This window comes from Myotis myotis, unplaced genomic scaffold (genome assembly GCF_014108235.1).
Source record: "Myotis myotis isolate mMyoMyo1 unplaced genomic scaffold, mMyoMyo1.p scaffold_m19_p_1, whole genome shotgun sequence".
Taxonomy (NCBI): domain Eukaryota; kingdom Metazoa; phylum Chordata; class Mammalia; order Chiroptera; family Vespertilionidae; genus Myotis; species Myotis myotis.
This window is the reverse complement of record NW_023416313.1, coordinates 203,170,594-203,185,492: the sequence shown is the minus strand read 5'-3', so window position 1 is coordinate 203,185,492 and position 14,899 is coordinate 203,170,594. Positions and strand designations below refer to the sequence as shown.

The 14,899-nt window shown below is 39.5% G+C and overlaps 1 protein-coding gene across 2 annotated transcripts in view; it reads right to left on the bottom strand.

Annotated features, from left to right (window-relative positions):
- Positions 1 to 14,899, bottom strand: part of BBOF1 (basal body orientation factor 1) — a 46,583-nt gene that overhangs the window by 24,679 nt on the left and 7,005 nt on the right. For both annotated transcript variants that reach the window (XM_036312639.1, XM_036312629.1), the window contains exons 2-5: positions 13,275 to 13,503; positions 5,966 to 6,031; positions 4,304 to 4,447; positions 76 to 156 (exon numbers count right to left, since the gene is read on the bottom strand). In XM_036312639.1, coding sequence (XP_036168532.1) covers positions 76 to 156; positions 4,304 to 4,447; positions 5,966 to 6,031; positions 13,275 to 13,503 — 520 coding nt within the window. The remainder of the gene's footprint in view (positions 1 to 75; positions 157 to 4,303; positions 4,448 to 5,965; positions 6,032 to 13,274; positions 13,504 to 14,899) is intronic.

Genomic DNA, 14,899 nt, shown 5'->3' with positions numbered 1-14,899 from the left:
CTCAGAGTGCATGTAAATACATTTATGTTTTTCTGGTAAACAAAAGAATTTTAAGTTAACCTTAATATGTCATACCTTTTCTTTAAAAAACCTGTTTTCCAATTTTCTAAGCATCTCTTGATGTTTCCGCTCCGTGTTCCTTAGATTCTCCTTCAGCTAAATTAAAATAGCAAAACAAAGACAACAACAACAGAAAACCTGGTCAATAGGAAATGAAATTGGGGTTGATTGGGGCATATTCCTAGGAAATTCTCAGTAAAGAAACATTTTCTGTTATACTTTACCTCTTAATCCTGAACACACAGAAAAACTCCAAGTCTTTGCCTGTGAGTACTATATTTCCCCCAATCTTCTCTAGATTTACATGATCAGTATCAAGTTCCTAAAAAACCTTCCATGAATAACAGTTCTCAAAACATTCAGACAAGTTATCCTCATAATCATATTTTCTAAATGTCTTTCATTTTAACCATGTGGACACACAGAATCATATTTTAAACTGGAAGAGACCTGAGGAGTCAGACTATATAATCTCTCAATTAATATGGAAATCCCTCCTATGAGAAGAACATTTAGAAACAGAATATCATTAGTTCAAATCCCATTAATTCACTAAGCTGACCTTTAATAGTTCTTATTTTTAGAAAATTCTTCTAAGTATTAATCTTAAAAAACATCTCCTTATGATTCCCACAGATGAATCATTCTGTCCTCTAAAACTATCTAAACTAATAAAGGAGATATGCAAATTGACCATACCTTCACAATGCCCACCAGCCAATCAGGAGTATGCAAATTAACCCAACTAAGATGGCAGGTTAATTTGCATATGCAGCCACTGAGTGGCTGGGGCGAGATGCTTGCATCATCGCCATGGCAACAACACAGGCATTCAGCTCCACCCGAGCCACTCTGGGCCTCTGGGCAGCGTGGGAAGGTGGAAAGGTGGCTCCAGGCTGGAGTGAAGGCGGTGCCAGCAGCCAGGGGAAGGAAGGCCCATTCTTGCATGAATCTTTGTGCATCAGGCCTCTAGTATATAATAAAAACTACATTAAAATTTTTTAAAATATATTTTTGTTGATTTCAGAGAGGAAGGGAGAGAGAGATAGAAACATCAGTGAGAGAGAATCATTGATTGGCTTCCTCCTGCATGCCCCACTCTGGGGATTGAACCACAACCCAGGCATGTGCCCTGACCGTGACCTCCTGGTTCATAGGTCAATGCTCAACCACTAAGTCATGCCAGCTGGACAAAAATGACATAAAATTCTTCTAGGTAAAGAAAGTAGAGCTAATTTAAAGCTATGATCTCACCTGGCCAGTGTGGTTCAGTGGTTGAGCAATGACCTATGAACCAGGAGATAAGGGTTCCACTCAGGTCAGGGCATATGACCAGATTGTGGCCCAATCCCCAGTAGGAGGCATGCAGGAGGCAGCTGATCAATAATTCTCTCTCACCATTGATGTTTCTCTCTCTCCCTCTCCCTTCCTCTCTGAAATCAATAAAAATATATATTTTTTTAAATTAGAAAAAAGTAAAAATGTCCAACAACAAGGGACCAATTAATAAATCATGATACATTTACTCAATAGAATTTCATTTATCTAGTCACAAGATTTTACAGGAAAAAATATGTAATGGCATTGAAAAATGCTCACAATATATAAATGTTCACAAAAATCAGGTTAACAAATAATTTGTACATCATGACCTCATTTTTGTAAAAAATTTAAAAAATAGATTTCTTGCATTGCTGGCTTGGTGGTAATAAACTCTCTCTCTCTCTCTCTCTCTCTCTCTCTCTCTCTCTCTATATATATATATATATATATATTTATATATATACTGGAGGCCCAGTGCACAAAAATGTGTGCACTCGGGTGGGTCCCTCAGCCCGGCCTGTGCCCTCTTGCAGTCTGGGACCCCTTGGGGGATGACCACCTGCTGGCATAGGCCCGCTCCCTGGGGCATTGGGCCTAAGCTGGCAGTCAGACATCCTTAGCGCTGCTGAGGAGGCAGGAGAGGGTCCCACCACCACCGCTGTACTGGCAGCCATCAGCCTGGCTTGTGGCTGAGCAGAGCTCCCCCTGTGGGAGCACACTGACCACCAGGGGGCAGCTCCTGCATTGAGCATCTGCCCCCTCATGGTCAGTGTGTGTCATAGTGACCAGTCATTCCCAGTCGCTCTGCTGTTAGGGTCAATTTGCATATTACCCTTTTATTATATAGGATTCAATGGCTATCTCTAGGTGTTTGTGTGTGTGGTGGGGAGAGGACAACTTTTTTTATCAGCTAAATTTGCTGAAATGTGTATCATCATTTTGTCAAAAACAAAGACAAAACGATTTATGAGGAAAAAAAACCTGCAACCTACCAATGTATGCTTCTTCTGCTAATCAGGTGGATAGAATTTTGTTTTCTTTAAAATATATGTTTTGACTACCTTTTTATAATCTAAATGTAATTAGCCTCTTTTAAATGTATACCGTGATTTTTATTACCCAGCATAATTAATTTTCTTCATTTATGTATTACCTCTACCCTTAATTTTAAGTTCACGGGCCTCCACACCTGCCTTAATTCTTCCATATTCCACAGAACCACCTTATTTTTCCCCATAAGCCTTAGAATTTTAAGTCTTCCTGGCCCAACAGTCCTCTTTGAAGAGATATGAAATCTATTTGTCCCCTAGGTGGCAACATTGTTCTTTAAAAAAATCACGCTGCATCCCACTAGATTATGAACTAGTTCCTCATTCACTTTGATTCAGAATGTATACCTCCACATAGGATGTCTATTTTGAGAGTTCCTGAAAAGTTAAGGAACTTAATTTGATTCAATATGCAGCATTTTCATATAAAACAGAACTTAATATTCCTTCTAAACTTTTCTTTTTCAGTTTTATTGAGGCATAATTGACAAAACTGTAAAGTATTTCAAGTGTACATAGTGATTATTTGATATATGTATACATTGTGAAAAGGGTCCTACCATCTAATTAAAAGAAAAGTTGATATCCCTTCAATTACTTTTTTTTTTGAGAGAGAGGAAGGGAGAGGGGGAGAGAGATAGAAACATTATGATGAGAGAATCATTGACTGGCTGCCTCCTGCATGCCCCACACTGGGAATAGAGCCCGAAACCTGGGCATATGCCCTGACCGGGAATCGAACCATGACCTTCTGGTTCATAGGTCGATGCTCAACCACTGAGCCACACCGGCAGGGTTCCCTCCAATTACATTTTTAATGAAAAGACCCACTCGGCATTTAACAAATATTTATTGAGCTAAATTACTGTTTATCTTGTATTTTTGATGAATACAAAGGACAACACTGTTTGTACTTTGAAGAATTTACAATCCACTAGGGGAGATAAAACAAATGATAACTATAGTATCAAGATAGAATAGGCTAAGTGGTATAAAAAGATACAAAATGCTATGGGGACACAGAAAATTATTACTTTTTTTTCGCTAATAATCTTATTTTTCAGAGAGCTACACACCACTGTTAATATAATTCTATGTCAAATACACTATTTTAAACACTTTCCATATATGAACTCAGTCCTTAAAATAACACTATAAGACTCTTATTCTCCTCATTTTACAGATGAGAAAACCAAGGTATAGAGAGGTTAAGTAGCTTGCCCAGAGTCACAAAGCTGACTTCAGCTACTTATGCCTGGCACTCATCTATGACATTTGTTGCATTATGATCAATGCAATAAAACTATATTCTGAGATGAGAGGATGGAAAGTAAGAGAAAGAGCATAGCAAGGTCAGAGGAATTTTCTAAAAGTACTGTTTTCTTCATCTCACCCACACCTACCCAGAGATCCTTTTAAAATTTTCTAAAATTATCATTCATCCGTCTAAACATATTTTCCTTTAGGACTTTGCTACTTTGCCCCTACTGTTTTCAAAGAACTGTAGTTGGTTTCTTACTGAAGTTACTCTAAAATTTTGACTGCTGATAAATGTGGGAGTTATGTGCTGGCTAAGATTTGGTTAATTTACAAAGGAATCAATGCTTAGAAAAAGAAAAGTCTAACCATCGAGACCTTTTGTATCCAGCCCTAAACTGATGTCTTACACTTTTTTTTTTATTGCTTAAAGTATTACAAAGGGTATTACATATGTGACTTTTTTTTTTTTTACAATAAAAGTGTAAGATGTCTTACACTTTTATTGTAAAAAAAAAAATCCCTTTACCATCTTACATGAGTAAATGTCAGTGAAGGCTTTTGCAGACATAGTAGTTAATTCTAACCTTTTTAAAAGAAAGAAAGAAACTTACATCATCTAATTCTTTCTCCACTTGGATTTTTCGTTTTTGGAATTGTTTTATTGTTTTTAGCTCTGTCTGAATCATGCCAATTTCTTTGGATTTCTGATAGAAACGTCCCTCCAGCTCATTTATTTGCACAGTATACTTTTGTTCCTGTATATAAAAACAAAGAAAAACAGGTAAATGAGTTAGGAAAAAGAACAGATATCCCACAGAATCATGTTCCATTTGAAGCCTTAAGCCATTTGTCTATCCTCTTTAAATAAATGTTCCCTTTTTATTTTTGCATAAAGTTTTACTTTCTGTTAAAAAATATCAAGTGCCTTGAATAAGAAAAATTCTAAGTAAACTGATCTTGTATAGAAAATGCAGATATTTATTAACAAGAGGCATAAGACTAAAAAAAAAATTAATCTGTAAGAACAATAAATAACATTCCTGACCCTAAATTAAAATTAGTAAATTAAGAGACAATGGGAGGGCTAATATCTCTAGTAAAGAAAGCAAGGAGAAGGTGGGAGAAAGAGGAAGGAAGGAAGGAAGGAAGGAAGGAAGGGAGAAGAGAGGAGAAGGAAGAAGAGGAAAAGAGGGAAGGAAAGGAGAGAGAAAAGAGAGAAAAAGGAGGAGGAAGAAGAAAAAGGGCCAATACAGCAAAAACAACAATAACAAACAAAACACACATACACACACACAAAAAAACCACCACACCTGATATATCAAAAGTAATGCAAATGACCCTCAAATATATGAAAATATGTTCAACCTAGCTCACAAAAAGAGAAATGCAAATTGAAATACACTGAAACACCATTTCTCACCTATCTGGTATATTTTGAACACATGGACAGAAGTTAGATTTCTCAGAATATACCATGTTTGATAGATTTGACTTTGAAACCACATAATTATAAATATTTATATAATTACATACTTTTATATGCACGATTAAATTTTTCAAAAGGAACTCCTAAATATCAAAAGCAAACTGTGTTGGTGAGTTGATGGCATAACCTCACAGAAAGGAATTATTTCAAATGGTTTTTAAACCTTATAATTTAATAGAAGATTCATATTGGCATATATCAAGGAGAAAAGGGCCTCACAAAATCTTAAAACTGTTCCCACTAATCTATGTTGGTGGTAGCATTGGTATCAGTATTCTGTGACTGTTGATGTATTAAGGTTTAAAGCAACTACAAAATTATATTGGTATCATTAAGAGCCAGGATTTTGGGCAAGGGAGAAAGGACACACTTAACTTTATAAGGAGATATAGTTAAGTAAAAACCCTTTATTCCTGCATCTGAATTGAAAACATTAGTGTGGACTTATAATATATTTTGTGATATATTTTAATCTTTTAAAAAATTTCTTTATTTATATTTTAATCTTTTAAAAATACTGTGTATACATATTTCCTAATTTTTGGCCCACTGAAAAGCCGTAGGAAGAATGTAAAACTCGGGATCAGTAAGCACCACTAATACCAGATGGTTTTCTATAATAACATATTTTTATGTTATTTTTTGAGCTTCTGTACAACAGACGTGTGAGCTGTAAGGTCACTGAGCTGCTCAGGTGACTGATTCATTTAATCTCATTGTGTCTTAAAAATGAGCTTGTCAGAAAGCTGACCAACCAGTAAGTGTATTAATGTACATTGATACTTACCAATTTTTCCTTCTCCTCTTGGGCTTTTTCCTTTGCTTCATTCAATTGCTGTTTTAGTTTTTCAATCTGTAGAAGATGAAAATACAGAGTTAGGAAGGTGATGAAATTGCTGTGTTCTTCCTTTATTAAGTAGCCTTGTTTTCACTTATTAAAACCAGTAGGGTTGGAGAGGTTGAGTAAGGAGGGAAGAGGAGCGGGAACATACTTCATACCTTTAATCTGCTATTGCTAGTTTCCCAAACCTGGCTATCATAAGAATTACCTGAGTAACTCTTTTTTTTAAATTGTGGTAAAAGAATACAACATTAAGCCCTGGCTGGGTAGCTCAGCTGGTTAGAGCATTGTCCCAATATGCCAAGGTTGTGGATTTGGTACCCAGTCAGGGCACATAGAAAAATCAATCAATGAATGCATAAATAAGTGGAACAAAAAATTGATGTCTCTCTGTCTCTCTATCTTTCTCTCTCTCTCAAGTTAATGAATACATGTTTAAAAAAAAAAAAAAAGAGACAACATTGCCCCACCTGTGTGGCTCAGCGGTTGATTGGTAACCTATGAACCAGGAGGTCATGGTTTGATTCCCAATCAAGGCACATGCCCGGTTTGGGGGCTCGATTCCCAGTAGGGGGCGTGCAGGAGGCAGCCGATCAATGATTCTCTCTCATCACTGATGTTTCTATATCTTTCCTTACCTCTCTCTCTAAATATCAATAAAAAATTTTTAAAAGAACATTAAATTGACCATGCTAACCATTTTTATTTTTTTAAATATGTTTTATTGATTTCAGAAAAGAAATATTAACCATTTTTAAATGTACACTTCAGTAAAGTATATTCACATTGTTGTACAACGAATCTCTGTAACTTACCATCTTGAAAAACTGAAACTCTATACTCATAAAATACTAATTCCTTTTCCTCCTTTACCCAAAGCCCTGGGCAATCACCTTTCTACTTTCTATTTCTGGATTTTGACTACTTTAGATATTCGATATAAATAAAATCACACAATATTTATCCTTTCATGACTGGCTTATTTCACTGAACATAATGTCCTTGAGGTTCATCCATGTCGTAAGTAGCATGTGACAGGATTTCCTTTTTTAAAATTTTGATTCTTTATTGTTTAAAGTATTACATATGTCTCCCTTTTCCCCCATTGACCTCTCCCTGGTTGTTCCCACCCCACTTCCAGCACATGCCCTTGCCCCCCTACTATCTGTGTCCATGTGTTATGTTTATATGCATGCATGCAAGTCCTTTGTTTGGTCTCTCCTCCTCTACTCCCCTTCCCCCGCCCCCACCTCCCTCCCCTTCCCTCTGAAGTTGGATGGTCTGTTCGATGCTTCTATGTCCTGGGTCTATTTTAGATCATCAGTTTATGTTGTTCATTATATTCCACAAATGAGTGAGATCATGTGATATTTATCTTTCTCTGACTGGCTCATTTCACTTAGCGTAATGCTCTCCAGGTCTATCCATGCTGTTGCAAATGGTAAGAGTTTCTTCTTTTTTACAGCAGCAGAGTATTCCGCTGTGTAGATGTACCAGTTTTTTAATCCACTCATCTGCTGATGGGCACTTAGGTTGTTTGGATTTCCTTCTTTTTTAAGGCTGTGTAATAATATTCCATTAAATGTCTGTATATGCCATTTTTTTCCTTTTTTATCCCATCAATGGACATTTGCGTTGCTTCCACCTCTTAGCTACGTGACTAATGTTTGAACAAACATGGGCATGCAAGTATCTCTCCAAGATCCTGCTTTAAATTCTTGTTGCTGGGTCATCTGGCAATTCTATTTTTAATTTTTTGAGGAACCTCCATGCTGTTTTCCATAGTAATTGTTCCAATTTACATTCCCACCAACAGTGCATAAGGGTTCTAATTTTTCTGCTTTCTTTCCAACATTTGTTATTTTCTGTTTTTCTGATAGTAGCTATGGGTATCTCATTGTTTTGATATGCATTTCTCTTATCTGGGTAACTTTTTAAAAATTTCATTTCTCAATTACATTTGACATTCAATATTATTTTGTATTCATTTCAGATGTATACCCCAGTGATTAGACAATCATATACTTACAAAATGGTCCCCTCGTTGCGGGGGGGGGGGGGTGTCACCTGGCACTGTACACTATTATTACAATATCATTGACTATATTCCCTATGTTGTACTTTACATCCCTGGGACTATCTTGTGACTGCAGGAAGCCACCACTTTCCCAATACTGTCATAAGAGTGCACCAAGGAACACAGAAGGCCAATGGACCTTGGGCTTTAGCAGGCTGACACTAAGCACCGATTGTTCTGTGTTGAGATAGTGGTGGCTCAAAGCAATTTCCTGAATGAATAGCCTCAAAGTAAATGTTTACTGAAGCTTACTGATATTTACTGATATTTACTGATGTTTATTGAACTTAGAGACAGTCTGTCTACTACCTGTTTGCCATGCTCTACTGAGGGCAAGATGTGTATCTAAAATTGAATAAAAAGTGGATAAGGGAGAAACCAAGATGGCGGCATAGGTTAACGCCGGAGATCGCTGCCTCAAACAACCACTTCAGAGATATAACTAAAGGACAGAACGGACATCACCCAGAACCACGGGAAGGCTGGCTGAGTGGAAATTCTACAACTAGGAGGAAAGAGAATATCATACCCAGACTCAGAGGAGGCGCAGTGCTGAAGTGAAATACTCAGGTGCGGAGTGTGCGCGCGGAGCGGGCTGGCGGCGGAGGGCGCGGTTGTTGTTTTCAATCGGGAGGGAGTTTCAGACTCTGAGCTCCAGATCCGGGCGAGTCTCTGGGGACCGAGACTCAAACGGGAGAAACGGGACTGTCTGGCTTCGGTCGGAACTCGAAGGCAGCTTTCTCTCCGAGGTTTGCAGCCATTGCTGGGGCTCTGAGAGGCAGAGCCCCTGGGGAAGGAACTGAGAGTCGCCATAACTGCTTGTTCCGCCCGCCCTGTAGATCCCCGGGGACCCGCCCCGCCCAAGCCCTGCGCAGCGCCATTTGCCGGATAGCCTCAGGCAAACGCTAGATTAACACTGCCCTAGAGATCCAGCACAGAAGCCCTCCCACTACAGACACAGCAGACTCTCATAGCCAGTTAGCCTGGAGGTCAAATCACCCCGGTATTGCCGACATCAATCAAGGCTTAAAGGCAACAAGACTTCGGACAAAGACCACTAGGGGGTGCACCAAGAAAGCATAAAAAATGCGGAGACAAAGAAACAGGACAAAACTGTCAATGGAGGATATTGAGTTCAGAACCATACTTTTAAGGTCTCTTAAGAACTGTCTAGAAGCTGCCGATAAACTTAGTAAGGCCCTCGAAAAGACTGGTGAGACCGCCGATAAATGTAGTGAGATCCTCAAGAAATCTAATGAGACCCTCGATGTTGTGATAAAGAACCAACTAGAAATTAAGCATACACTGACTGAAATAAAGAATATTATACAGACACCCAACAGCAGACCAGAGGAGCGCAAGAATCAAGTCAAAGATTCGAAATGCGAAGAAGCAAAAAACACCCAACTGGAAAAGCAAAATGAAAAAAGAATCCGAAAATATGAAGATAGTGTAAGGAGCCTCTGGGACAGCTTCAAGCGCACCAACATCAGAATTATAGGGGTGCCAGAGGATGAGAGAGAGCAAGATATTGAAAACCTATTTAAAGAAATAATGACAGAAAACTTCCCCCACCTGGTGAAAGAAATAGACCTACAGGTCCAGGAAGCGCAGAGAACCATAAACAAAAGGAATCCAAAGAGGACCACACCAAGACACATCATAATTAAAATGCCAAGAGCAAAAGACAAAGAGAGAATCTTAAAAGCAGCAAGAGAAAGAAACCCAGTTACCTACAAGGGAATACCCATACGACTGTCAGCTGATTTCTCAACAGAAACTTTGCAGGCCAGAAGGGAATGGCAAGAAATATTCAAAGTGATGAATACCAAGAACCTACAACCAAGATTACTTTATCCAGCAAAGCTATCACTCAGAACGGAAGGTCAGATAAAGAGCTTCACAGATAAGGAAAAGCTAAAGGAGTTCATCACCACCAAACCAGTATTATATGAAATGCTGAAAGGTATCCTTTGAGAAGAGGAAGAAGAAAAAAAAAGGTAAAGATACAAATTATGAACAACAAATATGCATCTATCAACAAGTGAATCTAAGAATCAAGTGAATAAATAATCTGGTGATCATAATAGAATCAGGGACATAGAAAGGGAATGGACTGACTATTCTTGGGGGGGAAAGGGGTGTGGGAGATGCGGGAAGAGACTGGACAAAAATAGTGCACCTATGGAAGAGGACAGTGGGTGGGGAGTGAGGGAGGAGGGTGGGGCGGGAGCTGGGAGGAGGGGAGTTATGGGGGGAAAAAAAAGAGGAACAAATGTAATAATCTGAACAATAAAGATTTAATTAAAAAAAAAATTAAAATAAAATAAAAAGGAAAAGCTTAAAAAAAAAAAAAAAGTGGATAAGGCCAGGTTTCAGTGTGGCTCCCCAAGAAAGGGGTCTCCACCTGGCCCTTCATGCCTTCTAAATTCATATTTCTTGTATAGTACTTTCATTTGTGCGTCAGCCCCTCTTTCGGATCCTGAACACTAGCCATGCAGGCTGCAGCATTCTGGTGCCATGAGCAGGACCTGGAGGAGAAGATTCACCTGAGCGAAAAACAAAGTGAAAAAGGAAAAGTGGAAATTCACCAGAAAAGTGGGACGTTCACTGCGCACAAAGCCCGTGCCAGCTTCAGAGTTGCAACCATAAGCGGACAAGGAACATTTTGATTCAGCCAGGTTATAATGGGGAAGAATTCGAGTAAGAGGCAAAAACATCATTGTAAATTTTTAGCTTGCATGCTCAAGGATAAAGGAATTAGGTGTCAAAAGGTACTCTCTTAAATCAAGCTCAAGGAAAAGGAGTGCCCTTGTCATCTTTAACTATGTGGACTCTTATTCAAACTGCATTATGCCCACTTCGTATTGGGGATCAAAAGTCTGTAAAACCTAAGGCCTCGGATCCTCTGCCTCTAGTGAGGGAAGGCTCATCCACTAGAGAAAAAGAGGCAGTCATTTTACAAAAGGACTCTTTAATGCTTGGTCTGAAAATTACCATATGATGCCTTGGGACAGGCAGATTTTAGCTAAAACAACTTTAGATGCCAGTCAGTGCTATGGAGAGCAGAATATGGTAAAATATATGAACAACAGGCTAAGGTCTGGGCCGCATCTGGCCGTAAGTCCCAGGCAATGTAAAACATCTGAAAGATCCATGAGAAGAGCTCTGATTTATTAAGTCTTGTCTGTGTGTTATGCGTGCTTGTCTGTTGATTGTTGTTTTTTCTGTCTGATTTAATGTGTTTATTGTTAGTCTATGAAGCATGCCTTTAATTTATCTTCATAGAAAAGAAACAGAAGATGGCCAGGCCATTACTAAATTTCCCCAGAGCAAACAGAATGTGGGGGTGGAGAGAGAATACGAGCAGTACACATGGCCGATAACACAGGTTCCAGGACAATTCCCCAGACAAAGGGAAGTAACTAAAAAAGGTCCCAACTCATTAATTACTAGGTCTTTTGGTGATCCTGTAAAATGGACGCCCACTCTCAGAAGTGTTATTGGTAGTATGTGCTCATGGACTTACTCTTTTCAATGAGTTTTAATTTATTAATAATTATTTATTTTGATTTTCCCAGATTTGGCCTTTTGGAGCCCCTTTCAACTAGTTCTTGTGTCCTCTAATTATTTTTACTTTTTTTCCCCTTACTAATATTTTTTCCTTTTTATTGAATGTATTGGAGTGACACAGGTTAACAAAATTATACAGGTTCAGGTGCCCAATTCCACAGCACATCATCTGTACTGTGTGTTCACCATCCCAAATTAATATTTTTTTACTTACTCTCTGGCACAATAAGATATTCCAGACTCATCTTTTACTTTCCCTGCCCCACTCTTGGAACTAGTCATTTCTCCTAGGATGCTGGTTTTAGTAGGGAACCTAAGTAGTTTTTTAAACTAAAAACTCCTTGATTTGGTTATACAATCAGAGGATCCAGAAGTGGAATACTGTTGTAAACAATATCTTAGATTAATTTAAGAAAAACCTACAAATTCTAAAAAATAGGGATAGTCCTAAACCATGTAGGATGGGTGTGTAATGTTATTTATTTTATGATTGATTGAACAAAGCATTAAAAACAAAAACCCATTTTTAAGGAAAATTTCCAAATTTTGTTCAAGATATAATTTTAAAAACATTTTCTTTTTTAATTCTTATTGATAGACTTGTGAGATAGACAGAGAGAAAGGAAGCAGGGGGGAGAGAGAGAGAGAAACATTGATTCATTGGTCCATTTATTTATGCATTCATTATTCTTTGGTTAATTCTTGTATGTACCCTGACTGCGGATAGAACATACAAACTTGGCATACTGGGACGATTCTCTAACCAACTGAGCCATTCAGCCAGGGCAGAACATTTTATTTTTAATCCTATATAATAAAAGCTTAGGTGGCACCACAACCTTGTGCAACGCCCTTGCGTGATGCCCTCGCGCGATGCCCTCACAAGACGGCCGCCACAAGATGGCCACCACAAAGATGGCCACCACAAGATGGTTGCCACAAGATGGCCACGTGCACAGCAGAGGTGGGGTCTGGCAGCCGCTCCACGTGGTGAGGCCTGGGGGTCCCACAGCTCCACGTGGCACGGAGGAGGCCAGTCCTGGAATCTCCACCGCCTCATGCAGAGGAGGTGGGTCAGATAGTTGTGGGCGATCGAGCCAGCAGGGGAGGGCAGTTGGGGATGATCGGGCTGGCAGGGAAGCAGTTAGAGGGCAATCAGGCTGGCATGCAGGCGAGCGGTTAGGAGCCAGTGGTCCCAGATTGTGAGAGGGATGTCCGACTGCCAATTGGAGAGGGTGCAGGCCACCCCCCTTGTGCACGAATTTTGTGCACCAGGCCTCTAGTATTTCTATAATTAACAGTTTAAATACAGTTTAAGAAAATAATATAGTTCTATGATATAGAAGAATGAGTAAAACAATATCGGAGAGCTAGCTAACCAGGATATTTTGAACCTGCTTTACTTTGCAAAATAATTTCTTTGGTTTTAATGAACATCCATAATTGTGAAAAATTATACATTTGCTACAGATAGATGTAGGCCTTTGATATATGGAGGCAGATGAAAATAAAAAAATGTAAGTGATACTGATAAAGGCAGACCAATATCAATTAGTTAATGCAGGCCACAAAGTTTCTAGGTAATGAGGATTTCTACCCACCTACCATATTATCTTTCTCCTGGTCCTGCTTCTTCAGGTAGCTTAATACGGACATTGTGTCTTTCTCCATTTTATACTGCTGTTTCTTTAAGTCCTCATTAGTTTTCGCAAGTCTCAGGGAAGTATCACGATACTCGATCCTAGAGAGCTCTGTGATTTCCAGCCTGGCCTCCCAAAGGGTGGCATTGGCCTTGGCTCTTTCCACTGCAGTTTCCTCAGTTTTTGTTGACTTCCTACATGGGAAGAGGGCATTGACAACATATAACTAATTATTCTCTACTACATTTCTCTATTATTGTTTTGTTTGATATTGCCTGGCACATATGATCAAACATTATTAGATGAATTAGTTAATAATAAAGACATATTTACTTGACAAGGGAGTTATCTTAGTAGGTACCTCTTCCTGGAAGAGGAAAGCTCTGGAGCATAACTCCAAAGGACTAGAAAAACAAAGAGGAAAGGCGTAATAAGTTAAATTTATTTCATAAAGCTTTCACATCTTTTCACTTACTTATTTGATTCTCTCATATTTGAACTGTCTTTTATTCTGACTTGCTCAGTCTTAGACCCTGGCTCTCTCTACTACAAATCCATTACCTTAGTTCCTCTTCACCATGAAGATACATTCATAGTGTAAATGTAACTTTAAGTCCATATTTCTGTAATCTTCCACCTATCCCAATCCCAATTTTCTTTTTGTTCTAGGTTATTTTTTTTTTTATATATTTTATTGATTTTTTACAGAGAGGAAGGGAGAGAGATAGAGAGTTAGAAATATCGATGAGAGAGAAACATCGATCAGCTGCCTCCTGCACATCTCCTACTGGGGATGTGCCTGCAACCCAGGTACATGCCCTTGACCGGAATCGAACCTGGGACCTTTCAGTCCACAGACCGACGCTCTATCCACTGAGCCAAACCGGTTTCGGCAAGGTTATTTTGTGTGTGTTTTTTGTTTGTTTCTTGGCTAGGCCTTGGACAAATATTCAAGTCACTTGAGCAAGTACTAGTATGTTAAATATTTTATCTGCTAGTTCCACAATGCATCAGGCTTCAAGGATGCCTGATAAACAAACCATAATCATTTGTACAGAGGTAAAGTGGAACTCCTATCTAATAAAATAGTAATATGAAAATTGACCATCACTCCCACACATAAGATGGCCGACCCCATGTGGTCAAAGATGGCCACCCCATGTGGACACAAGATGGCTGGCAGGGGAGGGCAGTTGTGGGCGATCAGGCCTGAAAGGGAGGGCAGTTGGGGGAGATCAGGCCTGCAGGGGAGGGGAGTTAGGGGTGACCCAGGCCTGCAGGGGAGGACAGTTGGGGGGAACAAGGCCTGCAGGGGAGAGCATTTGGGGGAGACCAGGCCTGCAGGGGAGGGTGGTTGGGGGGACCAGGCCTGCAGAGGAGGGTGGTTGGGGGTGACCAGGCTGGCAGGGGAGGGCAGTTAGAGGTGACCAGGCTGGCCAGGGAGGGCAGTTAGGGGTGACTGAGCCAGCAGGAGGGCAGTTGGGGGCGACCAGGCCAGCAGGGGAGGGCAGTTAGGGGCAATCAGACCGGCAGGTGAGCAGTTAGGCGTCGGCTGGGTATATCCTATATAAAAAAAGGCAAATATGCAAA